At 41.5% G+C, this 27,099-nt stretch overlaps 1 protein-coding gene across 1 annotated transcript; it reads right to left on the bottom strand.

Annotated features, from left to right (window-relative positions):
* Positions 1-14,101: 14,101 nt before the first annotated feature.
* Positions 14,102-24,591, bottom strand: bud31 (BUD31 homolog). Its single transcript, XM_064964688.1, has 4 exons — positions 24,374-24,591; positions 22,298-22,420; positions 20,985-21,151; positions 14,102-14,908 (listed from the first exon to the last, which is right to left on the bottom strand). Exons 1-4 carry the CDS (start codon positions 24,465-24,467, stop codon positions 14,858-14,860), a joined length of 435 nt encoding a protein of 144 aa, XP_064820760.1. The 5' UTR covers positions 24,468-24,591; the 3' UTR covers positions 14,102-14,857.
* Between the last annotated feature and the right edge of the window lie 2,508 nt (positions 24,592-27,099).

Raw genomic sequence — 27,099 nt, 5'->3', positions numbered from 1 at the left:
GGTGGTAGACTATAGCAGTTATTAATTCAGACCCATAACCATTCAGACCCATAACCATTCAGATGGTGGTAGACTATAGCAGTTATTAATTCAGACCCATAACCATTCAGACCCATAACCATTCAGACCCATAACCATTCAGACCCAGAACCATTCAGATGGTGGTAGACTAGAGCAGTTATTAATTCAGACCCATAACCATTCAGATGGTGGTAGACTATAGCAGTTATTAATTCAGACCCATAACCATTCAGATGGTGGTAGACTATAGCAGTTATTAATTCAGACCCATAACCATTCAGATGGTGGTAGACTATAGCAGTTATTAATTCAGACCCATAACCATTCAGACCCATAACCATTCAGACCCATAACCATTCAGACCCATAACCATTCAGACCCATAACTATTCAGATGGTGGTAGACTATAGCAGTTATTAATTCAGACCCATAACCATTCAGACCCATAACCATTCAGATGGTGGTAGACTATAGCAGTTATTAATTCAGACCCATAACCATTCAGACCCATAACCATTCAGATGGTGGTAGACTATAGCAGTTATTAATTCAGACCCATAACCATTCAGACCCATAACCATTCAGATGGTGGTAGACTATAGCAGTTATTAATTCAGACCCATAACCATTCAGATGGTGGTAGACTATAGCAGTTATTAATTCAGACCCATAACCATTCAGACCCATAACCATTCAGACCCATAACCATTCAGATGGTGGTAGACTATAGCAGTTATTAATTCAGACCCATAACCATTCAGACCCATAACCATTCAGATGGTGGTAGACTATAGCAGTTATTAATTCAGACCCATAACCATTCAGACCCATAACCAATCAGACCCATAACCATTCAGACCCATAACCATTCAGATGGTGGTAGACTATAGCAGTTATTAATTGAGACCCATAACCATTCAGATGGTGGTAGACTATAGCAGTTATTAATTGAGACCCATAACCATTCAGATGGTGGTAGACTATAGCAGTTATTAATTCAGACCCATAACCATTCAGATGGTGGTAGACTATAGCAGTTATTAATTCAGACCCATAACCATTCAGACCCATAACCATTCAGATGGTGGTAGACTATAGCAGTTATTAATTCAGACCCATAACCATTCAGATGGTGGTAGACTATAGCAGTTATTAATTCAGACCCATAACCATTCAGATGGTGGTAGACTATAGCAGTTATTAATTCAGACCCATAACCATTCAGACCCATAACCATTCAGACCCATAACCATTCAGACCCATAACCATTCAGACCCATAACTATTCAGATGGTGGTAGACTATAGCAGTTATTAATTCAGACCCATAACCATTCAGATGGTGGTAGACTATAGCAGTTATTAATTCAGACCCATAACCATTCAGACCCATAACCATTCAGATGGTGGTAGACTATAGCAGTTATTAATTCAGACCCATAACCATTCAGACCCATAACCATTCAGACCCATAACCATTCAGATGGTGGTAGACTATAGCAGTTATTAATTCAGACCCATAACCATTCAGACCCATAACCATTCAGACCCATAACCATTCAGACCCATAACCATTCAGATGGTGGTAGACTATAGCAGTTATTAATTGAGACCCATAACCATTCAGATGGTGGTAGACTATAGCAGTTATTAACTCAGACCCATAACCATTCAGATGGTGGTAGACTATAGCAGTTATTAACTCAGACCCATAACCATTCAGATGGTGGTAGACTATAGCAGTTATTAACTCAGACCCATAACCATTCAGATGGTGGTAGGCTATAGCAGTTATTAATTCAGACCCATAACCATTCAGATGGTGGTAGACTAAAGCAGTTATTAATTCAGACCCATAACCATTCAAATGGTGGTAGACTATAGCAGTTATTAATTCAGACCCATAACCATTCAAATGGTGGTAGACTATAGCAGTTATTAACTCAGACCCATAACCATTCAGATGGTGGTAGACTATAGCAGTTATTAATTCAGACCCATAACCATTCAGATGGTGGTAGACTATAGCAGTTATTAATTCAGACCCATAACCATTCAGACCCATAACCATTCAGATGGTGGTAGACTATAGCAGTTATTAATTCAGACCCATAACCATTCAGACCCATAACCATTCAGACCCATAACCATTCAGATGGTGGTAGACTATAGCAGTTATTAATTCAGACCCATAACCATTCAGATGGTGGTAGACTATAGCAGTTATTAATTCAGACCCATAACCATTCAGACCCATAACCATTCAGACCCATAACCATTCAGATGGTGGTAGACTATAGCAGTTATTAATTCAGACCCATAACCATTCAGACCCATAACCATTCAGACCCATAACCATTCAGACCCATAACCATTCAGATGGTGGTAGACTATAGCAGTTATTAATTGAGACCCATAACCATTCAGATGGTGGTAGACTATAGCAGTTATTAACTCAGACCCATAACCATTCAGATGGTGGTAGACTATAGCAGTTATTAACTCAGACCCATAACCATTCAGATGGTGGTAGACTATAGCAGTTATTAACTCAGACCCATAACCATTCAGATGGTGGTAGGCTATAGCAGTTATTAATTCAGACCCATAACCATTCAGATGGTGGTAGACTAAAGCAGTTATTAATTCAGACCCATAACCATTCAAATGGTGGTAGACTATAGCAGTTATTAATTCAGACCCATAACCATTCAAATGGTGGTAGACTATAGCAGTTATTAACTCAGACCCATAACCATTCAGATGGTGGTAGACTATAGCAGTTATTAATTCAGACCCATAACCATTCAGATGGTGGTAGACTATAGCAGTTATTAATTCAGACCCATAACCATTCAGACCCATAACCATTCAGATGGTGGTAGACTATAGCAGTTATTAATTCAGACCCATAACCATTCAGACCCATAACCATTCAGACCCATAACCATTCAGACCCAGAACCATTCAGATGGTGGTAGACTAGAGCAGTTATTAATTCAGACCCATAACCATTCAGATGGTGGTAGACTATAGCAGTTATTAATTCAGACCCATAACCATTCAGATGGTGGTAGACTATAGCAGTTATTAATTCAGACCCATAACCATTCAGATGGTGGTAGACTATAGCAGTTATTAATTCAGACCCATAACCATTCAGACCCATAACCATTCAGACCCATAACTATTCAGATGGTGGTAGACTATAGCAGTTATTAATTCAGACCCATAACCATTCAGACCCATAACCATTCAGATGGTGGTAGACTATAGCAGTTATTAATTCAGACCCATAACCATTCAGACCCATAACCATTCAGATGGTGGTAGACTATAGCAGTTATTAATTCAGACCCATAACCATTCAGACCCATAACCATTCAGATGGTGGTAGACTATAGCAGTTATTAATTCAGACCCATAACCATTCAGATGGTGGTAGACTATAGCAGTTATTAATTCAGACCCATAACCATTCAGACCCATAACCATTCAGACCCATAACCATTCAGATGGTGGTAGACTATAGCAGTTATTAATTGAGACCCATAACCATTCAGATGGTGGTAGACTATAGCAGTTATTAATTGAGACCCATAACCATTCAGATGGTGGTAGACTATAGCAGTTATTAATTCAGACCCATAACCATTCAGATGGTGGTAGACTATAGCAGTTATTAATTCAGACCCATAACCATTCAGACCCATAACCATTCAGATGGTGGTAGACTATAGCAGTTATTAATTCAGACCCATAACCATTCAGATGGTGGTAGACTATAGCAGTTATTAATTCAGACCCATAACCATTCAGATGGTGGTAGACTATAGCAGTTATTAATTCAGACCCATAACCATTCAGACCCATAACCATTCAGACCCATAACCATTCAGACCCATAACCATTCAGACCCATAACTATTCAGATGGTGGTAGACTATAGCAGTTATTAATTCAGACCCATAACCATTCAGACCCATAACCATTCAGACCCATAACCATTCAGATGGTGGTAGACTATAGCAGTTATTAATTCAGACCCATAACCATTCAGACCCATAACCATTCAGACCCATAACCATTCAGATGGTGGTAGACTATAGCAGTTATTAATTCAGACCCATAACCATTCAGACCCATAACCATTCAGATGGTGGTAGACTATAGCAGTTATTAATTCAGACCCATAACCATTCAGACCCATAACCATTCAGACCCATAACCATTCAGACCCATAACCATTCAGATGGTGGTAGACTATAGCAGTTATTAATTGAGACCCATAACCATTCAGATGGTGGTAGACTATAGCAGTTATTAATTCAGACCCATAACCATTCAGACCCATAACCATTCAGGTGGTGGTAGACTATAGCAGTTATTAATTCAGACCCATAACCATTCAGATGGTGGTAGACTATAGCAGTTATTAATTCAGACCCATAACCATTCAGATGGTGGTAGACTATAAGTTATTAATTCAGACCCATAACCATTCAGATGGTGGTAGACTATAGCAGTTATTAATTCAGACCCATAACCATTCAGATGGTGGTAGACTATAGCAGTTATTAATTCAGACCCATAACCATTCAGATGGTGGTAGACTATAGCAGTTATTAACTCAGACCCATAACCATTCAGATGGTGGTAGACTATAGCAGTTATTAACTCAGACCCATAACCATTCAGATGGTGGTAGACTAAAGCAGTTATTAATTCAGACCCATAACCATTCAAATGGTGGTAGACTATAGCAGTTATTAATTCAGACCCATAACCATTCAAATGGTGGTAGACTATAGCAGTTATTAACTCAGACCCATAACCATTCAGACCCATAACCATTCAGATGGTGGTAGACTATAGCAGTTATTAATTCAGACCCATAACCATTCAGATGGTGGTAGACTATAGCAGTTATTAATTCAGACCCATAACCATTCAGATGGTGGTAGACTATAGCAGTTATTAACTCAGACCCATAACCATTCAGATGGTGGTAGACTATAGCAGTTATTAATTCAGACCAATAACCATTCAGACCCATAACCATTCAGATGGTGGTAGACTATAGCAGTTATTAATTCAGACCCATAACCATTCAGACCCATAACCATTCAGATGGTGGTAGACTATAGCAGTTATTAACTCAGACCCATAACCATTCAGATGGTGGTAGACTATAGCAGTTATTAATTCAGACCCATAACCATTCAGATGGTGGTAGACTATAGCAGTTATTAATTCAGACCCATAACCATTCAGATGGTGGTAGACTATAGCAGTTATTAACTCAGACCCATAACCATTCAGATGGTGGTAGACTATAGCAGTTATTAATTCAGACCCATAACCATTCAGATGGTGGTAGACTATAGCAGTTATTAACTCAGACCCATAACCATTCAGACCCATAACCATTCAGATGGTGGTAGACTATAGCAGTTATTAATTCAGACCCATAACCATTCAGACCCATAACCATTCAGACCCATAACCATTCAGATGGTGGTAGACTATAGCAGTTATTAATTCAGACCCATAACCATTCAGACCCATAACCATTCAGACCCATAACCATTCAGACCCATAACCATTCAGACCCATAACTATTCAGATGGTGGTAGACTATAGCAGTTATTAATTCAGACCCATAACCATTCAGACCCATAACCATTCAGACCCATAACCATTCAGATGGTGGTAGACTATAGCAGTTATTAATTCAGACCCATAACCATTCAGACCCATAACCATTCAGACCCATAACCATTCAGATGGTGGTAGACTATAGCAGTTATTAACTCAGACCCATAACCATTCAGATGGTGGTAGACTATAGCAGTTATTAATTCAGACCCATAACCATTCAGACCCATAACCATTCAGACCCATAACCATTCAGATGGTGGTAGACTATAGCAGTTATTAATTCAGACCCATAACCATTCAGACCCATAACCATTCAGACCCATAACCATTCAGACCCATAACCATTCAGATGGTGGTAGACTATAGCAGTTATTAATTGAGACCCATAACCATTCAGATGGTGGTAGACTATAGCAGTTATTAACTCAGACCCATAACCATTCAGATGGTGGTAGACTATAGCAGTTATTAACTCAGACCCATAACCATTCAGATGGTGGTAGACTATAGCAGTTATTAATTGAGACCCATAACCATTCAGATGGTGGTAGACTATAGCAGTTATTAATTCAGACCCATAACCATTCAGATGGTGGTAGACTATAGCAGTTATTAATTCAGACCCATAACCATTCAGACCCATAACCATTCAGGTGGTGGTAGACTATAGCAGTTATTAATTCAGACCCATAACCATTCAGATGGTGGTAGACTATAGCAGTTATTAATTGAGACCCATAACCATTCAGATGGTGGTAGACTATAGCAGTTATTAATTCAGACCCATAACCATTCAGATGGTGGTAGACTATAGCAGTTATTAATTCAGACCCATAACCATTCAGACCCATAACCATTCAGGTGGTGGTAGACTATAGCAGTTATTAATTCAGACCCATAACCATTCAGATGGTGGTAGACTATAGCAGTTATTAATTCAGACCCATAACCATTCAGATGGTGGTAGACTATAGCAGTTATTAATTCAGACCCATAACCATTCAGATGGTGGTAGACTATAGCAGTTATTAATTCAGACCCATAACCATTCAGATGGTGGTAGACTATAGCAGTTATTAATTCAGACCCATAACCATTCAGATGGTGGTAGACTATAGCAGTTATTAACTCAGACCCATAACCATTCAGATGGTGGTAGACTATAGCAGTTATTAACTCAGACCCATAACCATTCAGATGGTGGTAGACTAAAGCAGTTATTAATTCAGACCCATAACCATTCAAATGGTGGTAGACTATAGCAGTTATTAATTCAGACCCATAACCATTCAAATGGTGGTAGACTATAGCAGTTATTAACTCAGACCCATAACCATTCAGACCCATAACCATTCAGATGGTGGTAGACTATAGCAGTTATTAATTCAGACCCATAACCATTCAGATGGTGGTAGACTATAGCAGTTATTAATTCAGACCCATAACCATTCAGATGGTGGTAGACTATAGCAGTTATTAACTCAGACCCATAACCATTCAGATGGTGGTAGACTATAGCAGTTATTAATTCAGACCAATAACCATTCAGACCCATAACCATTCAGATGGTGGTAGACTATAGCAGTTATTAATTCAGACCCATAACCATTCAGACCCATAACCATTCAGATGGTGGTAGACTATAGCAGTTATTAACTCAGACCCATAACCATTCAGATGGTGGTAGACTATAGCAGTTATTAATTCAGACCCATAACCATTCAGATGGTGGTAGACTATAGCAGTTATTAATTCAGACCCATAACCATTCAGATGGTGGTAGACTATAGCAGTTATTAACTCAGACCCATAACCATTCAGATGGTGGTAGACTATAGCAGTTATTAATTCAGACCCATAACCATTCAGATGGTGGTAGACTATAGCAGTTATTAACTCAGACCCATAACCATTCAGATGGTGGTAGACTATAGCAGTTATTAACTCAGACCAATAACCACTCAGACCCATAACCATTCAGATGGTGGTAGACTATAGCAGTTATTAATTCAGACCCATAACCATTCAGATGGTGGTAGACTATAGCAGTTATTAATTCAGACCCATAACCATTCAGATGGTGGTAGACTATAGCAGTTATTAACTCAGACCCATAACCATTCAGATGGTGGTAGACTATAGCAGTTATTAACTCAGACCCATAACCATTCAGATGGTGGTAGACTATAGCAGTTATTAATTCAGACCCATAACCATTCAGATGGTGGTAGAATATAGCAGTTATTAACTCAGACCCATAACCATTCAGATGGTGGTAGAATATAGCAGTTATTAACTCAGACCCATAACCATTCAGATGGTGGTAGACTATAGCAGTTATTAACTCAGACCCATAACCATTCAGATGGTGGTAGACTATAGCAGTTATTAATTCAGACCCATAACCATTCAGATGGTGGTAGACTATAGCAGTTATTAACTCAGACCCATAACCATTCAGACCCATAACCATTCAGATGGTGGTAGACTATAGCAGTTATTAACTCAGACCCATAACCATTCAGACCCATAACCATTCAGATGGTGGTAGACTATAGCAGTTATTAACTCAGACCAATAACCACTCAGACCCATAACCATTCAGATGGTGGTAGACTATAGCAGTTATTAATTCAGACCCATAACCATTCAGATGGTGGTAGACTATAGCAGTTATTAATTCAGACCCATAACCATTCAGATGGTGGTAGACTATAGCAGTTATTAACTCAGACCCATAACCATTCAGATGGTGGTAGACTATAGCAGTTATTAACTCAGACCCATAACCATTCAGATGGTGGTAGACTATAGCAGTTATTAACTCAGACCCATAACCATTCAGATGGTGGTAGACTATAGCAGTTATTAATTCAGACCCATAACCATTCAGATGGTGGTAGAATATAGCAGTTATTAACTCAGACCCATAACCATTCAGATGGTGGTAGAATATAGCAGTTATTAACTCAGACCCATAACCATTCAGATGGTGGTAGACTATAGCAGTTATTAACTCAGACCCATAACCATTCAGATGGTGGTAGACTATAGCAGTTATTAATTCAGACCCATAACCATTCAGATGGTGGTAGACTATAGCAGTTATTAACTCAGACCCATAACCATTCAGAAGGTGGTAGACTATAGCAGTTATTAACTCAGACCCATAACCATTCAGATGGTGGTAGACTATAGCAGTTATTAACTCAGACCCATAACCATTCAGACCCATAACCATTCAGATGGTGGTAGACTATAGCAGTTATTAACTCAGACCCATAACCATTCAGACCCATAACCATTCAGATGGTGGTAGACTATAGCAGTTATTAACTCAGACCAATAACCACTCAGACCCATAACCATTCAGATGGTGGTAGACTATAGCAGTTATTAACTCAGACCAATAACCATTCAGACCCATAACCATTCAGATGGTGGTAGACTATAGCAGTTATTAATTCAGACCCATAACCATTCAGATGGTGGTAGACTATAGCAGTTATTAATTCAGACCCATAACCATTCAGATGGTGGTAGACTATAGCAGTTATTAACTCAGACCCATAACCATTCAGATGGTGGTAGACTATAGCAGTTATTAACTCAGACCCATAACCATTCAGATGGTGGTAGACTATAGCAGTTATTAATTCAGACCCATAACCATTCAGATGGTGGTAGAATATAGCAGTTATTAACTCAGACCCATAACCATTCAGATGGTGGTAGAATATAGCAGTTATTAACTCAGACCCATAACCATTCAGATGGTGGTAGACTATAGCAGTTATTAACTCAGACCCATAACCATTCAGATGGTGGTAGACTATAGCAGTTATTAATTCAGACCCATAACCATTCAGATGGTGGTAGACTATAGCAGTTATTAACTCAGACCCATAACCATTCAGATGGTGGTAGACTATAGCAGTTATTAACTCAGACCCATAACCATTCAGACCCATAACCATTCAGATGGTGGTAGACTATAGCAGTTATTAACTCAGACCCATAACCATTCAGACCCATAACCATTCAGATGGTGGTAGACTATAGCAGTTATTAACTCAGACCCATAACCATTCAGACCCATAACCATTCAGATGGTGGTAGACTATAGCAGTTATTAACTCAGCCTTTTCCCACATTGTGTTACATTACAGCCTTATTCTGAAATATATATATATTTTTAAATATTAAAATTGTCATCAATCTACACACAATACCCCATAATGACAAAGCAAAATCAGGTTCCTAGAAATTTGTGGAAATGTATTACAAATAAATAACTGAAATATTACATTTAACATACTCATCCCCAGCTTCTAATTGGCTCATTCACCCCCCCCCCCCCCCCAGTCCCCAGTTTGTTAATGAGAATGTGTTCTCAGCTGGTAAAATGAACCTGATCAAACCACCTGGATTCAACGTCGTCACCAGGATATTAATCAGACAGTTTGTTTTTAATGAGGTTGACTGTGGTTCAGACATTGGATTGTCATTGATGAGAAAAACAGACAACAGCTAGAAACTCCTGAATGGTGAAGATGCACAAAGTGGCTTCACCTTCACCCCAGAAACAGCTCATAGTCCACCCTGGAGATCTGTGTGCAGTACCTCTGGGGGCTACCCTGACCGCTACCCTGACCGCTACCCTGACCGCTACCCTGACCGCTACCCTGGGGGCTACCCTGGGGGCTACACTGACCACTACCCTGACCGCTACCCTGACCGCTACCCTGGGGGCTACCCTGACCGCTACCCTGACCGCTACCCTGGGGGCTACCCTGGGGGCTACCCTGACCGCTACCCTGACCGCTACCCTGACCCCTACCCTGACCCCTACCCTGACCCCTACCCTGACCGCTACCCTGACCCCTACCCTGACCGCTACCCTGACCGCTACCCTGACCGCTACCCTGACCGCTACCTCTGGGGGCTACCCCGACCGCTACCTCTGGGGGCTACCCCGACCGCTACCCTGACCGCTACCCTGACCGCTACCTCTGGGGGCTACCCCGACCGCTACCCTGACCGCTACCCTGACCGCTACCCTGACCACTACCCCGACCGCTACCCTGACCGCTACCCTGACCGCTACCCTGACCACTACCCCGACCGCTACCCTGACCGCTACCCTGACCGCTACCCTGACATCAGTGCCCCTCTCTCAGGTCTTCCTCATAGATCTGTGTGCAGTACCTCTGGGGGCTACCCTGACCGCTACCCTGACCGCTACCCTGACCCCTACCCTGACCGCTACCCTGACCGCTACCCTGACCGCTACCCTGACCGCTACCCTGGGGCTACCCTGACCGCTACCCTGACCGCTACCCTGACCGCTACCCTGGGGGCTACCCTGACCGCTACCCTGACCGCTACCCTGACCGCTACCCTGGGGGCTACCCTGACCGCTACCCTGACCGCTACCCTGACCGTTACCCTGACCGCTACCCTGACCGCTACCCTGACCGCTACCTCTGGGGGCTACCCTGACCGCTACCTCTGGGGGCTACCCTGACCGCTACCCTGACCGCTACCTCTGGGGGCTACCCTGACCCCTACCCTGACCGCTACCCTGACCGCTACCCTGACCCCTACCCTGACCGCTACCTTGACCGCTACCCTGACCGCTACCCTGACCCCTACCCTGACCGCTACCCTGACCGCTACCCTGACCGCTACCCTGGGGGCTACCCTGGGGGCTACCCTGACTGCTACCCTGACCGCTACCCTGACCGCTACCTCTGGGGGCTACCCTGACCGCTACCCTGACCGCTACCCTGACCGCTACCCTGACCCCTACCCTGACCCCTACCCTGACCGCTACCCTGACCGCTACCCTGTTCCCTACCCTGACCGCTACCCTGACCTCTACCCTGACCGCTACCCTGACATCAGTGCCCCTCTCCCAGGTCTTCCTCATAGATCTGTGTGCAGTACCTCTGGGGGCTACCCTGACCGCTACCCTGACCGCTACCCTGACCGCTACCCTGACCGCTACCTCTGGGGGCTACCCTGACCGCTACCCTGACCGCTACCCTGACCGCTACCCTGACCCCTACCCTGACCGCTACCCTGACCCCTACCCTGACCGCTACCCTGACCGCTACCCTGACCCCTACCCTGACCGCTACCCTGACCGCTACCCTGACCGCTACCCTGGGGGCTACCCTGACCGCTACCCTGACCGCTACCCTGACCGCTACCCTGACATCAGTGCCCCTCTCCCAGGTCTTCCTCATAGATCTGTGTGCAGTACCTCTGGGGGCTACCCTGACCGCTACCCTGACCGCTACCCTGACCGCTACCCTGACATCAGTGCCCCTCTCCCAGGTCTTCCTCATAGATCTGTGTGCAGTACCTCTGGGGGCTACCCTGACCGCTACCCTGACCGCTACCCTGACCGCTACCCTGACCCCTACCCTGACCGCTACCCTGACCCCTACCCTGACCGCTACCCTGACCCCTACCCTGACCGCTACCCTGACCCCTACCCTGACCCCTACCCTGACCCCTACCCTGACCGCTACCCTGACCGCTACCCTGACCCCTACCCTGACCGCTACCCTGACCCCTACCCTGACCGCTACCCTGACCGCTACCCTGACCGCTACCCTGACATCAGTGCCCCTCTCTCAGGTCTTCCTCATAGATCTGTGTGCAGTACCTCTGGGGGCTACCCTGACCGCTACCTCTGGGGGCTACCCTGACCGCTACCCTGACCGCTACCCTGACCGCTACCCTGACCGCTACCTCTGGGGGCTACCCTGACCGCTACCCTGACCGCTACCCTGACCCCTACCCTGACCGCTACCCTGACCGCTACCCTGACATCAGTGCCCCTCTCCCAGGTCTTCCTCATAGAATATCAGGGTGCTTTCATCCAGCTTCCCTGACATCAGAGTCTTGGTCATCTCTCCTCTGTCTGTGTTCAACATGTGTTCCAAGAACTGTTGTAGGGGTGTAGAAATTATGTGGAAGATATATATATATATATTAAACTACATTCATCCAAAAATCTGTGAATAGATGCTGCAGGCCCTGTTCCGTACAGCACCTCCCAGTATTACAATAATCAACATGTGTTCACCCTCATGCCGTTATTAAGAGACTAAATATAAATAGTTAATCCTGGATACCAATGTTCTAGATTAATGTATTGAGGTAAACAGGTCAGAGATGGTGGAACCCAGTGTTCTAGTATTAATGTATTGAGGTAAACAGGTCAGAGATGGTGGAACACAGTGTTCTAGTAATAATGTATTCAGGTAAACAGGTCAGAGATGGTGGAACACAGTGTTTTAGTATTAATGTATTGAGGTAAACAGGCCAGAGATGGTGGAACCCTGTGTTCTAGTATTAATGTAGAGGTAAACAGGTCAGAGATGGTGGAACCCAGTGTTCTAGTATTAATGTATTGAGGTAAACAGGTCAGAGATGGTGGAACACAGTGTTCTAGTATTAATGTATTGAGGTAAACAGGTCAGAGATGGTGGAACCCAGTGTTCTAGTATTAATGTATTGAGGTAAACAGAGCAGAGATGGTGGAACCCAGTGTTCTAGTATTAGAGAGACTAGAGACTAGAAGAATGTTGTCAGACTATAATAGATGTTAGAGACTAGAAGAGATGTTGTTAGAGACTATAGATTAGAAGAGATGTTGTTAGAGACTAGAATAGATGTTGTTTGAAACTATAGATTAGAAGAGATGTTGTTAGAGACTAGAATAGATGTTGTTTGAGACTATAGATTAGAAGAGATGTTGTTAGAGACTAGAAGAGATGTTGTTAGAGACTATAGACTAGAAGAGATGTTGTTAGAGACTATAGACTAGAAGAGATGTTGTTAGAGACTATAGACTAGAAGAGATGTTGTTAGAGACTATAGACTAGAAGAGATGTTAGAGACTAGTCCTCTTGGTCTAATGGTGTGATGAGGCAGCCGTACCATGTGAATTCACATTGACCTCTTGGTCTGATGAGGCAGCCGTGCCATGTGAATTCACATTGTCCTCTTGGTCTGATGAGGCAGCCGTACCATGTGAATTCACATTGTCCTCTTGGTCTGATGAGGCAGCCGTACCATGTGAATTCACATTGACCTCTTGGTCTGATGAAGCAGCCGTGCCATGTGAATTCACATTGACCTCTTGGTCTGATGAGGCAGCCGTGCCATGTGAATTCACATTGACCTCTTTGTCTGATGAAGCAGCCGTGCCATGTGAATTCACATTGACCTCTTGGTCTGATGAGGCAGCCGTGCCATGTGAATTCACATTGTCCTCTTGGTCTGATGAGGCAGCCGTGCCATGTGAATTCACATTGTCCTCTTGGTCTGATGGTCAAGACGCTCGGTTTCTCCAACGTGGGACACCCTGGTTCAGACCCCACCCGTTGCAATCACACAGACGGCATTATTTAAAACAAGAGAGTTTTAATTGAAATTATAAAAAAAGGTACAAACAAAACAAGATTCATCGGGTTGAAAGCAATGACATGTTCAACAGCAGAAAAAGGCTCCCATCCCACCCTTCCCTCTCCCACAGCCCTCTTCATTGTAAATGAGGTACAATAGCACTTAATAATGGCCACCGTGTGTACTAAACAGCTGGAATGGTAACAATAACCTTGCCCAATCACAAAGACACCCCTATACGGGGAGTAGAGGCTAGAGAGTAGTGGGCAGAGAGTAGGGGGCAGAGAGACTAGGGAGTAGGGGGGTAGAGAGTAGGGGCTAGAGAGTAGGGAGTAGGGGGGTAGAGAGTAGGGGCTAGAAAGTAGGGGGGTAGAGAGTAGGGGCTAGAGAGTAGGGGGCTAGAGAGTAGGGGGCTAGAGAGTAGGGGGGTAGAGAGTAGGGGGGTAGAGAGTAGGGGGGTAGAGAGTAGGGGGGCAGAGAGTAGGGAGTAGGGGGCAGAGAGTAGTGGGCTAGAGAGTGGGGGGGGGGTAGAGAGTAGGGGGGTAGAGAGTAGGGGTGTATTTGAGATTAGACACTCCAGGGTAATGAAGCACACAGGTGGAGTAGATGAGCCCTGATGTCCCATAGAAAATAACTGATGATCCAGAACAGAACGACCAGGCCAGGCGAGACGATCCCCACAGCAAAACAGCCAGGCGATCCAGACCTGACCAGACGAGCCAGAGTAGAACAGGCAGGCGATGATCCTGACGATTCAGCCCGAGCAGCCTCGGCAGCCACAGTGGGTGCACTCTATAATCCTCCCCTGTAGAGAGGGAGAGAGAGACAGAGAGAGAGACAGAGAGACAGAGAGAGAGAGACAGAGAGAGAGAGAGAGAGGGAGAGACAGAGAGAGAGGGAGAGACAGAGAGACAGAGGGAGAGACAGAGAGAGAGAGGGAGAGACAGAGAGAGAGAGGGAGAGACAGAGAGAGAGAGAGACAGAGAGAGAAACAGACAGAGAGAGGGAGAGAGAGACAGAGACAGAGAGACAGAGAGAGAGAAAGACAGACAGAGAGAAAGAGACAGAGAGAAAGAGACAGAGAGAGACAGAGGGGTTAACCCACTCGCAACTGAAATCGGAAAGGAACAAACGTGAATTTGTCCAATAAGGAACCATCGTTTTCGTTGCAAAATGTTTTGCTATGGTGTGCACTAATGAACACACCTCAGGTGTGTGTGAGATATAAAATGACTATATTGTTGTAGCAATATAGTGTAGTAGTAATATAGTATAGTAGTATTATAATGTAGGAGTATTAGAGTGTAGAATTATTGTAGTGTAGTAGTATTATAGTGTAGTAGTAATATAATGTAGGAGTATTATAGTGTAGTAGTATTATAGTGTAGTAGTAATATAATGTAGTGGTATTATAGTATTATAGTGTAGTAGTACTATTGTAGAGCAGTAGTAATATAGTATAGTAGTATTATAATGTAGGAGTATTAGAGTGTAGTGGTATTATAGTGTAGTATAATTATAGTGTAGTAGTATTATAGTGCAGTGGTATTATAGTGTAGTGGTATTATAGTGCAGTGGTATTATAGTGCAGTGGTATTATAGTGCAGTGGTATTATAGTGTAGTGGTATTATAGTGTAGTGGTATTATAGTGTAGTGGTATTATAGTGTAGTGGTATTATAGTGTAGTAGTATTATAGTGTAGTAGTATTATAGTGCAGTAGTATTATAGTGTAGTAGTATTATAGTGTAGTGGTATTATAGTGTAGTAGTATCATAGTGCAGTAGTATTATAGTGTAGTGGTATTATAGTGTAGTAGTATTATAGTGCAGTAGTATTATAGTGTAGTAGTATTATAGTGTAGTAGTAATATAGTGTAGTAGTATTATAGTGCAGTGGTATTATAGTGCAGTGGTATTATAGTGTAGTGGTATTATAGTGTAGTAGTATTATAGTGTAGTAGTATTATAGTGTAGTGGTATTATAGTGTAGGAGTATTATAGTGTAGGAGTATTATAGTGTAGTGGTATTATAGTGTAGTGGTATTATAGTGTAGTGGTATTATAGTGTAGTGGTATTATAGTGTAGTGGTATTATAGTGTAGTGGTATTATAGTGTAGTGGTATTATAGTGTAGTGGTATTATAGTGTAGTGGTATTATAGTGTAGTGGTATTATAGTGTAGTAGTATTATAATGTAGGAGTATTAGAGTGTAGTGGTATTATAGTGCAGTGGTATTATAGTGCAGTAGTATTATAGTGTAGTGGTATTATAGTGCAGTGGTATTATAGTGTAGTAGTAATATAGTATAGTAGTATTATAATGTAGGAGTATTAGAGTGTAGTAGCAATAGTGTAGTAGTAATATAGTATAGTAGTATTATAATGTAGGAGGAGTATTAGAGTGTAGTATTATTGTAGTGCAGTAGTATTATAGTGCAGTAGCATTATAGTATTATAGTGCAGTAGTATTATAGTGTAGTAGCAATAGTGTAGTAGTAATATAGTAGTATTATAATGTAGGAGTATTAGAGTGTAGTGGTATTATAGTGTAGTAGTAATATAGTGTAGTAGTATTATAATGTAGGAGTATTAGAGTGTAGTAGCAATAGTGTAGTAGTAATATAGTATAGTAGTATTATAATGTAGGAGGAGTATTAGAGTGTAGTATTATTGTAGTGCAGTAGTATTATAGTGCAGTAGTATTATAGTGCAGTAGCATTATAGTATTATAGTGCAGTAGTATTATAGTGCAGTAGTATTATAGTGCAGTAGTATTATAGTGCAGTAGTATTATAGTGCAGTAGCATTGTAGTATTATAGTGCAGTAGTATTATAGTGCAGTAGTATTATAGTGCAGTAGTATTATAGTGCAGTAGTATTATAGTGTAGTAGTGATGTGTTATAGTGCAGTAGTATTATAGTGTAGTAGTAATATAGTATGGTAGTATTATAATGTGGGAGTATTAGAGCGTAGTATTAGTGTAATGCAGTAGTATTAGAGTGCAGTAGTATTATAGTGTAGTAGTGATGTGTTATAGTGCAGTAGTATTATAGTATTATAGTGTAGTAGTAATATAGTATAGTAGTATTATAATGTAGGAGTATTAGAGTGCAGTGGTATTATAGTGTAGCAGTATTATAGTGCAGTAGTATTATAGTGCAGTAGTAATATAATGTAGGAGTATTATAGTATTATAGTGCAGTAGTATTATAGTGTAGTAGTACTACAGTGTAGTATTATATTGTAGTAGTATTATAGTGCAGTAGCATTATAGTGCAGTAGCATTATAGTGCAGTAGCATTATAGTATTATAGTGCAGTAGTATTATAGTGCAGTAGTATTATAGTATTATAGTGTAGTAGTATTATAGTGTAGTAGTAATATAGTATAGTAGTATTATAATGTGGGAGTATTAGAGTGTAGTATTAGTGTAATGCAGTAGTATTATAGTGTAGTAGTGATGTGTTATAGTGCAGTAGTATTATAGTATTATAGTGTAGTAGTAGTATAGTAGTATTATAATGTAGGAGTATTAGAGTGCAGTGGTAATATAGTGTAGTAGTAATATAGTATAGTAGTATTAGAGTGCAGTGGTATTATAGTGTAGTAGTATTATAGTGCAGTAGTATTATAGTGTAGTGGTATTATAGTATTATAGTGTAGTAGTATTATAGTGTAGTAGTGATGTGTTAGTGCAGTGGTATTATAGTGCAGTAGTATTATAGTATTATAGTGTAGTAGTATTATAGTATTATAGTGTAGTAGTATTATAATGTAGTAGTATTATAGTGCAGTTGTATAGTGCAGTAGAATTATAGTGTAGTGGTATTATAGTGTAGTGGTATTATAGTATTATAGTGTAGTAGAATTATAGTGTAGTGGTATTCTAGTGTAGTAGTATTATAGTGCAGTAGTATTATAGTATTATAGTGCAGTAGTATTATAGTGCAGTGGTATTATAGTGTAGTGGTATTATAGTGTAGTAGTATTATAGTGTAGTAGTATTATAGTGCAGTAGTATTATAGTGTAGTGGTATTATAGTGTAGTGGTATTATAGTGTAGTGGTATTATAGTGTAGTGGTATTATAGTGCAGTAGTATTATAGTGTAGTAGTATTATAGTGCAGTAGTATTATAGTATTATAGTGCAGTAGTATTATAGTGCAGTGGTATTATAGTGCAGTGGTATTATAGTGTAGTGGTATTATAGTGTAGTAGTATTATAGTGCAGTAGTATTATAGTATTATAGTGCAGTGGTATTATAGTGCAGTGGTATTATAGTGTAGTGGTATTATAGTGTTGTAGTAATGTGTTTTATTGTAGTAGTATTATAGTGCAGCAGTATTATAGTATTAAGTGTAGTAGTATTATAGTATAGTAGTATTATAGTGTAGTGGTATTATAGTGTAGTGGTATTATAGTGTAGTGGTATTATAGTGTAGTAGTATTATAGTGCAGTAGAATTTTAGTGCAGTAGAATTATAGTGCAGTAGAATTATAGTGCAGTAGTATTATAGTGCAGTAGTATTATAGTGCAGTAGTATTATAGTGCAGTGGTATTATAGTGTAGTAGTATTATAGTGTAGTGGTATTAAAGTGTAGTAGTATTATAGTGTAGTAGTACTACAGTGCAATAGTATTATAGTGTAGTAGTATTATAGTGCAGTAGTATTATAGTATTATAGTGCAGTAGTATTACAGTATTATAATGCCGTAGTATTATAGTATTATAGTGCAGTAGTACTACAGTGTAGCCGTATTATAGTGTATTAGTATTATAGTGTAGTAGTATTATAGAGCAGTAGTATTACAGTGTAGTAGTACTACAGTGTAGTATTATAGTGTAGTAGTATTATAGTGTAGTAGTATTATAGTGCAGTAGTATTATAGTGCAGTAGTACTACAGTGTAGCAGTATTATAGTATAGTAGTATTATAGTGTAGTAGTATAGTATTATAGTGTAGTATAGTATTATAGTGTAGTAGTATTATGGTACAGTAGTATTATAGTGCAGTAGTATTATAGTGCAGTAGTATTATATTGCAGTAGTATAGTATTATAGTGTAGTAGTATTATAGTGTAGTGGTATTATAGTGCAGCAGTATTATAGTGTAGTAGTATTATAGTGCAGCAGTATTATAGTGTAGTAGTATTATAGTGTGGTAGTACTACAGTGCAGTAGTATTATAGTGTAGTGGTATTATAGTGTAGTAGTATTATAGTATTATAGTGCAGTAGTATTATAGTGCAGTGGTATTATAGTGTAGTAGTATTATAGTGTAGTAGTATTATAGTGTAGTAGTATTATAGTGCAGTAGTATTATAGTGCAGTAGTATTATAGTGTAGTAGTATTATAGTGCAGTAGTATTATAGTGCAGTAGTATTATAGTGTAGTGGCATTATAGTGCAGTAGTATTATAGTGTAGTGGTATTATAGTGTAGTAGTATTATAGTGTAGTAGTATTATAGTGTAGTAGTATTGTAGTATTATAGTGTAGTAGTACTACAGTGCAGTAGTATTATAGTGTAGTGGTATTATAGTGTAGTAGTATTATTACATTTACATTTACATTTAAGTCATTTAGCTAGTGTAGTAGTATTATAGTGTAGTAGTATATTGTATAGCAGTTTGCTCTTGAACTCTACAGATGTATAGTGTATTGATATGGTATAGTATTGTGTAGTAGTACTATAGTATTGTGTTGCAGTACTCACCACCTCCAGCTTGCTCTTGGGGACTCTACAGATGTACAGTGTATTGATATGGTATACTAGTGTAGTAGTACTATAGTATTGTGTAGTAGTACTATAGTATTGTGTAGTAGTACTATAGTATTGTGTTGCAGTACTCACCACCTCCAGCTTGCTCTTGGGAACTCTACAGATGTACAGTGTATTGATATGGTAGTGTAGTAGTACTATAGTATTGTGTAGTAGTACTATAGTATTGTGTTGCAGTACTCACCACCTCCAGTTTGCTCTTGGGAACTCTACAGATGCACAGTGTATTGATATGGTAGTGTAGTAGAACTATAGTAGTACTATAGTATTGTGTTGCAGTACTCACCACCTCCAGTTTGCTCTTGGGAACTCTACAGATGTACAGTGTATTGATATGGTAGTGTAGTAGTACTATAGTAGTACTATAGTATTGTGTAGTAGTACTATAGTATTGTGTAGTAGTACTCACCACCTCCAGTTTGCTCTTGGGAACTCTACAGATGTACAGTGTATTGATATGGTAGTGTAGTAGTACTATAGTATTGTGTAGTTGTACTCACCACCTCCAGTTTGCTCTTGGGAACTCTACAGATGTAGTGTATGATATGGTAGTGTAGTAGTACTATAGTAGTACTATAGTATTGTGTAGTAGTACTCACCACCTCCAGCTTGCTCTTGGGGACTCTACAGATGTACAGTGTATTGATATGGTAGTGTAGTAGTACTATAGTAGTACTATAGTATTGTGTAGTTGTACTCACCACCTCCAGTTTGCTCTTGGGGACTCTACAGATGCACAGTGTATTGATATGGTAGTGTAGTAGTACTATAGTATTGTGTAGTAGTACTCACCACCTCCAGTTTGCTCTTGGGAACTCTACAGATGTACAGTGTATGATATGGTAGTGTAGTAGTACTATAGTAGTACTATAGTATTGTGTAGTAGTACTCACCACCTCCAGCTTGCTCTTGGGGACTCTACAGATGTACAGTGTATTGATATGGTAGTGTAGTAGTACTATAGTATTGTGTAGTAGTACTATAGTATTGTGTTGCAGTACTCACCACCTCCAGTTTGCTCTTGGGGACTCTACAGATGCACAGTGTATTGATATGGTAGTGTAGTAGTACTATAGTATTGTGTAGTTGTACTCACCACCTCCAGCTTGCTCTTGGGAACTCTACAGATGCAGTTGGTTCCAAAGTTGGTGTCTCGTGTCTGGATGCAGCGAAGGCAGCACAGGTTCTCGTATCCCTGCTTCTTCCACTTAGCGATCAGGTTCTTATCAGCATAACTCTCCTTTATACAATAGTCATACAGCTCTATATACACACACACACACACAGACACACAGACACACAGACACACAGACACAGAGCATTACACCTAAAAACCAAACCCAAAAAATAAGCCAACTTAACATTAACCCTGTCCTGGAGGTCACTACAGGAGCCTGTCCTGGAGGTCACTACAGGAGCCTGTCCTGGAGGTCACTACAGGAGCCTGTCCTGGAGGTCACGACAGGAGCCTGTCCTGGAGGTCACGACAGGAGCCTGTCCTGGAGGTCACGACAGGAGCCTGTCCTGGAGGTCACGACAGGAGCCTGTCCTGGAGGTCACGACAGGAGCCTGTCCTGGAGGTCACGACAGGAGCCTGTCCTGGAGGTCACGACAGGAGCCTGTCCTGGAGGTCACGACAGGAGCCTGTCCTGGAGGTCACTACAGGAGCCTGTCCTGGAGGTCACTACAGGAGCCTGTCCTGGAGGTCACTACAGGACCTCTGCTGACGGCCTTCCTCTTATATAACAGTAACATCTACCTCTGCTGACGGCCTTCCTCTTATATAACAGTAACATCTACCTCTGCTGATGGTCTTCCTCTTATATAACAGTAACATCTACCTCTGCTGACGGCCTTTCTCTTATATAACAGTAATATCTACCTCTGCTGACGGCCTTTCTCTTATATAACATCTACCTCTGCTGACGGCCTTCCTCTTATATAACAGTAACATCTACCTCTGCTGACGGCCTTCCTCTTATATAACAGTAACATCTACCTCTGCTGACGGCCTTCCTCTTATATAACAGTAACATCTACCCCTGCTGACGGCCTTCCTCTTATATAACAGTAACATCTACCCCTGCTGACGGCCTTCCTCTTATATAACAGTAACATCTACCTCTGCTGACGGCCTTCCTCTTATATAACAGTAACATCTACCTCTGCTGACGGCCTTCCTCTTATATAACAGTAACATCTACCTCTGCTGACAGCCTTCCTCTTATATAACAGTAACATCTACCTCTGCTGACGGCCTTCCTCTTATATAACAGTAATATCTACCTCTGCTGACGGCCTTCCTCTTATATAACAGTAACATCTACCTCTGCTGATGGCCTTCCTCTTATATAACAGTAACATCTACCTCTGCTGACAGCCTTCCTCTTAGATAACAGTAACATCTACCTCTGCTGATGGCCTTCCTCTTGTAGAACAAGTCGAAGATATATCTGCTCCTCTGATGATGCAGTCTGAATATCGGCCACAGGGACTCCACCTTCCGCTTTCCCTCGTGAGGCTCCGTCTCGGCTGGAAGGAGACAATCACAGCTCGTCATCAATACAATACAGGAATTATCCAAGATTCACATTATCCAAGATAACCATTATCCAAGATTCACATTATCCAAGATTCCCATTCATACATCACCTTTATATTGTAGCTAGCTAAGTAGCTACTAGCTGGCTGGTTGGTTGCTAAACTAACTATACTGAACAACAATATAAAATGCAACATGTAAAGTCCCATGTCCCATGACCTGAAATTATTATTATTTTATAAATTCCAGAAATGTTCCATTAATAAAAAATGAAAAAAATAATTTAAAAAACGTTCAAATTGTGCACAACTTTGTTTACCTCCCTGTTAGTGAGCATTTCTCCTTTGCCAAGATAATCCATCCACCTGACAGGTGTGGCATATCAAGAAGCTGATTAAAACAGCATGATCATTACACAGGTGCACCTTGCGCTGGGGATAATAAAAGGCCACTAAAATGTGCAGTTCTGTCACACAACACAATGCCACAGGTGTCTCAAGTTGAGGGAGCGTGCAAATTGGCATGCTGACTGCAGGAATGTCCACCCGAGCTGTTTCCAGAGAATTCAATGTTCATTCCTCTACCATAAGCCACCTCCGTCATTTTAGAGAATTTGGCAGTGTGTCCAACCAGCTTAACACCCACAAACCAGCCCAGGTCCTCCACATCCGGCTTCTTTACCTGTGGGATCGTCTGAGACCAGCCACCCGGAGACTTGATGAAACTGTACGTTTGCACAGCTAAAGAATTTCTCTACAAACTGTCAGAAACTGTCATCTGCGTGCCCGTTGTCCTCACCAGGGTCTCGACCTGACTGCAGTTCGGCTTCGTAACCAACTTCAGTGGGCAAACGCTCATCTTTGACTGGTATGCTGGAGAATTGTGCTCTGCTCTTCACGGATGAATCCTGGTTTCAACTGTACCGGGCAGATGGCCGACAGCGTGTATGGCATCGTGGGGGCGAGCAGTTTGCTGATGTCAACGTAGTGAACAGAGTGCCCCATGGTGGCAGTGGGGTTATGGTATGGGCAGGCATAAGCTACATACAACGAACTCAATTGCATTTTATTGATGGCAATTTGAATTCACAGAGATACCCGTGACGAGATCCTGAGGCCCATTGTTGCGCCGTTCATTCGCCGCCATCACCTCATGTTTCAGCATGATAATGTACGGCCTCATGTTGCAAGGATCTCTACACAATTCCTGGAAGCTGAACATGTCCCAGTTCTTCCATGGCCTGCATACTCACCAGACATGTCACCCATTGAGCACGTTTGGGATGCTCTGGATTGACAGCATGTTCCAGTTCCCGCCAATATCCAGCAACTTCTCACAGCCATTGAAGAGAAGTGGGACAACATTACAACAAGCCAGAATCAACAGCCTGATCAACTCTATGAGAAGGAGACGTGTCACGCTGCATGAGACAAACGGGTCACACCAGATACTGACTGGCCAACAGATGCACATCTGTATTCCCTGTCATGTGAAATCCACAGATTAGGGCCTAAAAAATTTATTTCAGTTTAAGGATTTCATTATATATGAACTCAGTAACATTTTTTTTTAAATGTGTTGCATGTTGCGTTTATATTTTTATTCAGTGTAGTTAACTTATAAGCTACCTATATAACGTCAACATTTTGGGTCATGATTTTCGAGGGTACAAGAACACACAATAGGAAAAATAGGAAAAACGAAACATACAGACGCGAGTAAATAAGTTACGGCAGACAGCGGTAGGCATCTGGCTGTCACAGCTCGTCATACCATAAAACAGGAATGATCCAAGTCAGATTCATACAACAGCTTGGTAACATAGCTAGCGAAATGAGTACTAGTTGACTGGTTAAATATCCTATACATGATGTTAGCGGAGCCTCGTTTAGTACGGACTTAACTAGCTTAGGTGGCTAACATTATTACCTAGCTAAAATTACCTTCTCTCATTTTTTGGTCTAATTCGTCCAATGTCGGTTCAATCAACTCCCAGCCATCCGGAGGTGGTTTCCTGCTCCTTTTCACTTTCGGCATAGCGTTGAATCAAACGGATTTATTTAACCAAAAACAACAAAAACCTTATTTCTCCCCCGTCCTATTTTTGTGTATTGATTTCGTAGGCCTGCTCACCGTCGCTTCTTATTGACGTCACACTTCCAGAGGTCTTTCAGCTTCAGCTCGATCCTCGCACGATATGTACGTCACTCAATTCTATTTCATTCAATTGGGGCTTTTGCCGCGTTCAAAACAACCGGGAACTCGAAAATCTCCGACATCAGTGAGTTCAAAACAACAGGGAACTCGGAAATCTCCGACTTCAGTGCGTTCAAAACAACTGGGAACTCGGAAATATCCGACTTCAGTGCTTTCAAAACAACTGGGAACTCGGGAAACCCCAACTTCAGTGCATTCAAAACAACCGAGAACTCGGAAATCTCCGACTTCAGTGCGTTCAAAACAACCGGGAACTCGGAAATCTCCGACTTCAGTGCGTTCAAAACAACTGGGAACTCGGAAATCTCCGACTTCAGTGCGTTCAAAACAACGAGGAGCTCGGGGGGAAAAAAGTGTTCAGATGCTCTTGATCAACTTGTACGACAGCATGTTCCAGTTCCCGCCAATATCCAGCAACTTCTCACAGCCATTGAAGAGGAGTTGGATAAAATTTCCTGGGCCCCAATCAACAGCCTGATCAACTGTATGCAAAGGAGGTGTCATGCAGCGTGAAGGAAATGGTGGTCACACCAGATACTGACTGGTTCTGATCCACACCCCTATCTTTCTTTTTAATGTGTGTCTGTGACCGACAGATGCATATCTGTATTCTCAGTCATGTGAAATACATAGATTAGGGCCTAAGGCATTGATTTCAATTGACTTATTTCCATATATGAAGTGTAACTTAGTAAAATCTTTGAAATTGTTGCATGTTGCGTTTCTATTTTTGTTCAGTGTAGTTAAATCATGATTATATTTGACTGATATAATACCATCAACAGGTTAGACGGGTCCATTTATTTATTTGGTTATTTTTCTGACAAAAGGCTGTATCATAAATAACTACTCATTATTATGATTTTTTTTACATCAGTCACAGTCAATATACCCACAATACATCAGGAATTTGATGCTCTGGAACCCTGGGTCCCGCCCCTCTTCTGGCCTCCTCTTCCATCCCCTTCTCTTCTCCATCCTAGACATCTGAACACGGGATGTAAACGTGGTGTATTCTGTTTTCTCCTGTCCAGTCGTTTCAGTGTAGAAGACAGAGAGGAGTTAGAGAGGAGGATTTCAGTGTAGAAGACAGAGCGGACTTAGAGAGGAGGATTTCAGTGTAGAAGACAGAGAGGAGTTAGAGAGGAGGATTTCAGTGTAGAAGACAGAGAGGAGTTAGAGAGGAGGATTTCAGTGTAGAAGACAGAGAGGGGTTAGAGAGGAGGATTTCAGTGTAGAAGACAGAGAGGAGTTAGAGAGGAGGATTTCAGTGTAGAAGACAGAGAGGAGTTAGAGAGGAGGATTTCAGTGTAGAAGACAGAGAGGAGTTAGAGAGGAGGATTTCAGTGTAGAAGACAGAGAGGAGTTAGAGAGGAGGATTTCAGTGTAGAAGACAGAGAGGAGTTAGAGAGGCGGATTTCAGTGTAGAAGACAGAGGAAAGTTAGAGAGGAGGATTTCAGTGTAGAAGACAGAGAGGAGTTAGAGAGGAGGATTTCAGTGTAGAAGACAGAGAGGAGTTAGAGAGGAGGATTTCAGTGTAGAAGACAGAGAGGAGTTAGAGAGGCGGATTTCAGTGTAGAAGACAGAGGAAAGTTAGAGAGGAGGATTTCAGTGTAGAAGACAGAGAGGAGTTAGAGAGGAGGATTTCAGTGTAGAAGACAGAGAGGAGTTAGAGAGGAGGATTTCAGTGTAGAAGACAGACAGGAGTTAGAGAGGAGGATTTCAGTGTAGAAGACAGAGAGGAGTTAGAGAGGAGGATTTCAGTGTAGAAGACAGACAGGAGTTAGAGAGGAGGATTTCAGTGTAGAAGACAGAGAGGACGTAGAGAGGAGGATTTCAGTGTAGAAGACAGAGGAAAGTTAGAGAGGAGGATTTCAGTGTAGAAGACAGAGAGGAGTTAGAGAGGAGGATTTCAGTGTAGAAGACAGAGAGGAGTTAGAGAGGAGGATTTCAGTGTAGAAGACAGAGGAAAGTTAGAGAGGAGGATTTCAGTGTAGAAGACAGAGAGGAGTTAGAGAGGAGGATTTCAGTGTAGAAGACAGAGAGGACGTAGAGAGGAGGATTTCAGTGTAGAAGACAGAGGAAAGTTAGAGAGGAGGATTTCAGTGTAGAAGACAGAGAGGAGTTAGAGAGGAGGATTTCAGTGTAGAAGACAGAGGAAAGTTAGAGAGGAGGATTTCAGTGTAGAAGACAGAGAGGAGTTAGAGAGGAGGATTTCAGTGTAGAAGACAGAGAGGACGTAGAGAGGAGGATTTCAGTGTAGAAGACAGAGAGGAGTTAGGGGGGGGGGGTCCATACCTGAGAGAGTAGGTAGTGATTTTACTTGATAAAGGACATGTAAACACTCAAACTGGACAGTTTTATCTCCATCTCTTCATTCAAAGACTCGATCATGGACATTCTTACTGACAGTTGTAGCGATCTTGCATGATGTATTATTGTCTCTACCTT

The sequence above is a fragment of the Oncorhynchus masou genome, unplaced genomic scaffold (assembly GCF_036934945.1).
Source record: "Oncorhynchus masou masou isolate Uvic2021 unplaced genomic scaffold, UVic_Omas_1.1 unplaced_scaffold_181, whole genome shotgun sequence".
NCBI classification, from domain to species: Eukaryota; Metazoa; Chordata; class Actinopteri; order Salmoniformes; family Salmonidae; genus Oncorhynchus; species Oncorhynchus masou.
This window is presented reverse-complemented; position numbering and strand designations above follow the sequence as displayed.

Bases quoted from the DNA above. Each gene is read 5' to 3' on its own strand.
- bud31 (XM_064964688.1), bottom strand. From the start codon at position 24,467: ATGCCGAAAGTGAAAAGGAGCAGGAAACCACCTCCGGATGGCTGGGAG. The intron at 22,421-24,373 runs GTAATTTTAGCT...GTCTCCTTCCAG, and splicing joins AGACCAAAAAATGAGAGAAG to CCGAGACGGAGCCTCACGAG. The intron at 14,909-20,984 runs GTGAGTACAACT...CCCTCTCTACAG, and splicing joins CCAAGAGCAAGCTGGAGGTG to GGGAGGATTATAGAGTGCAC.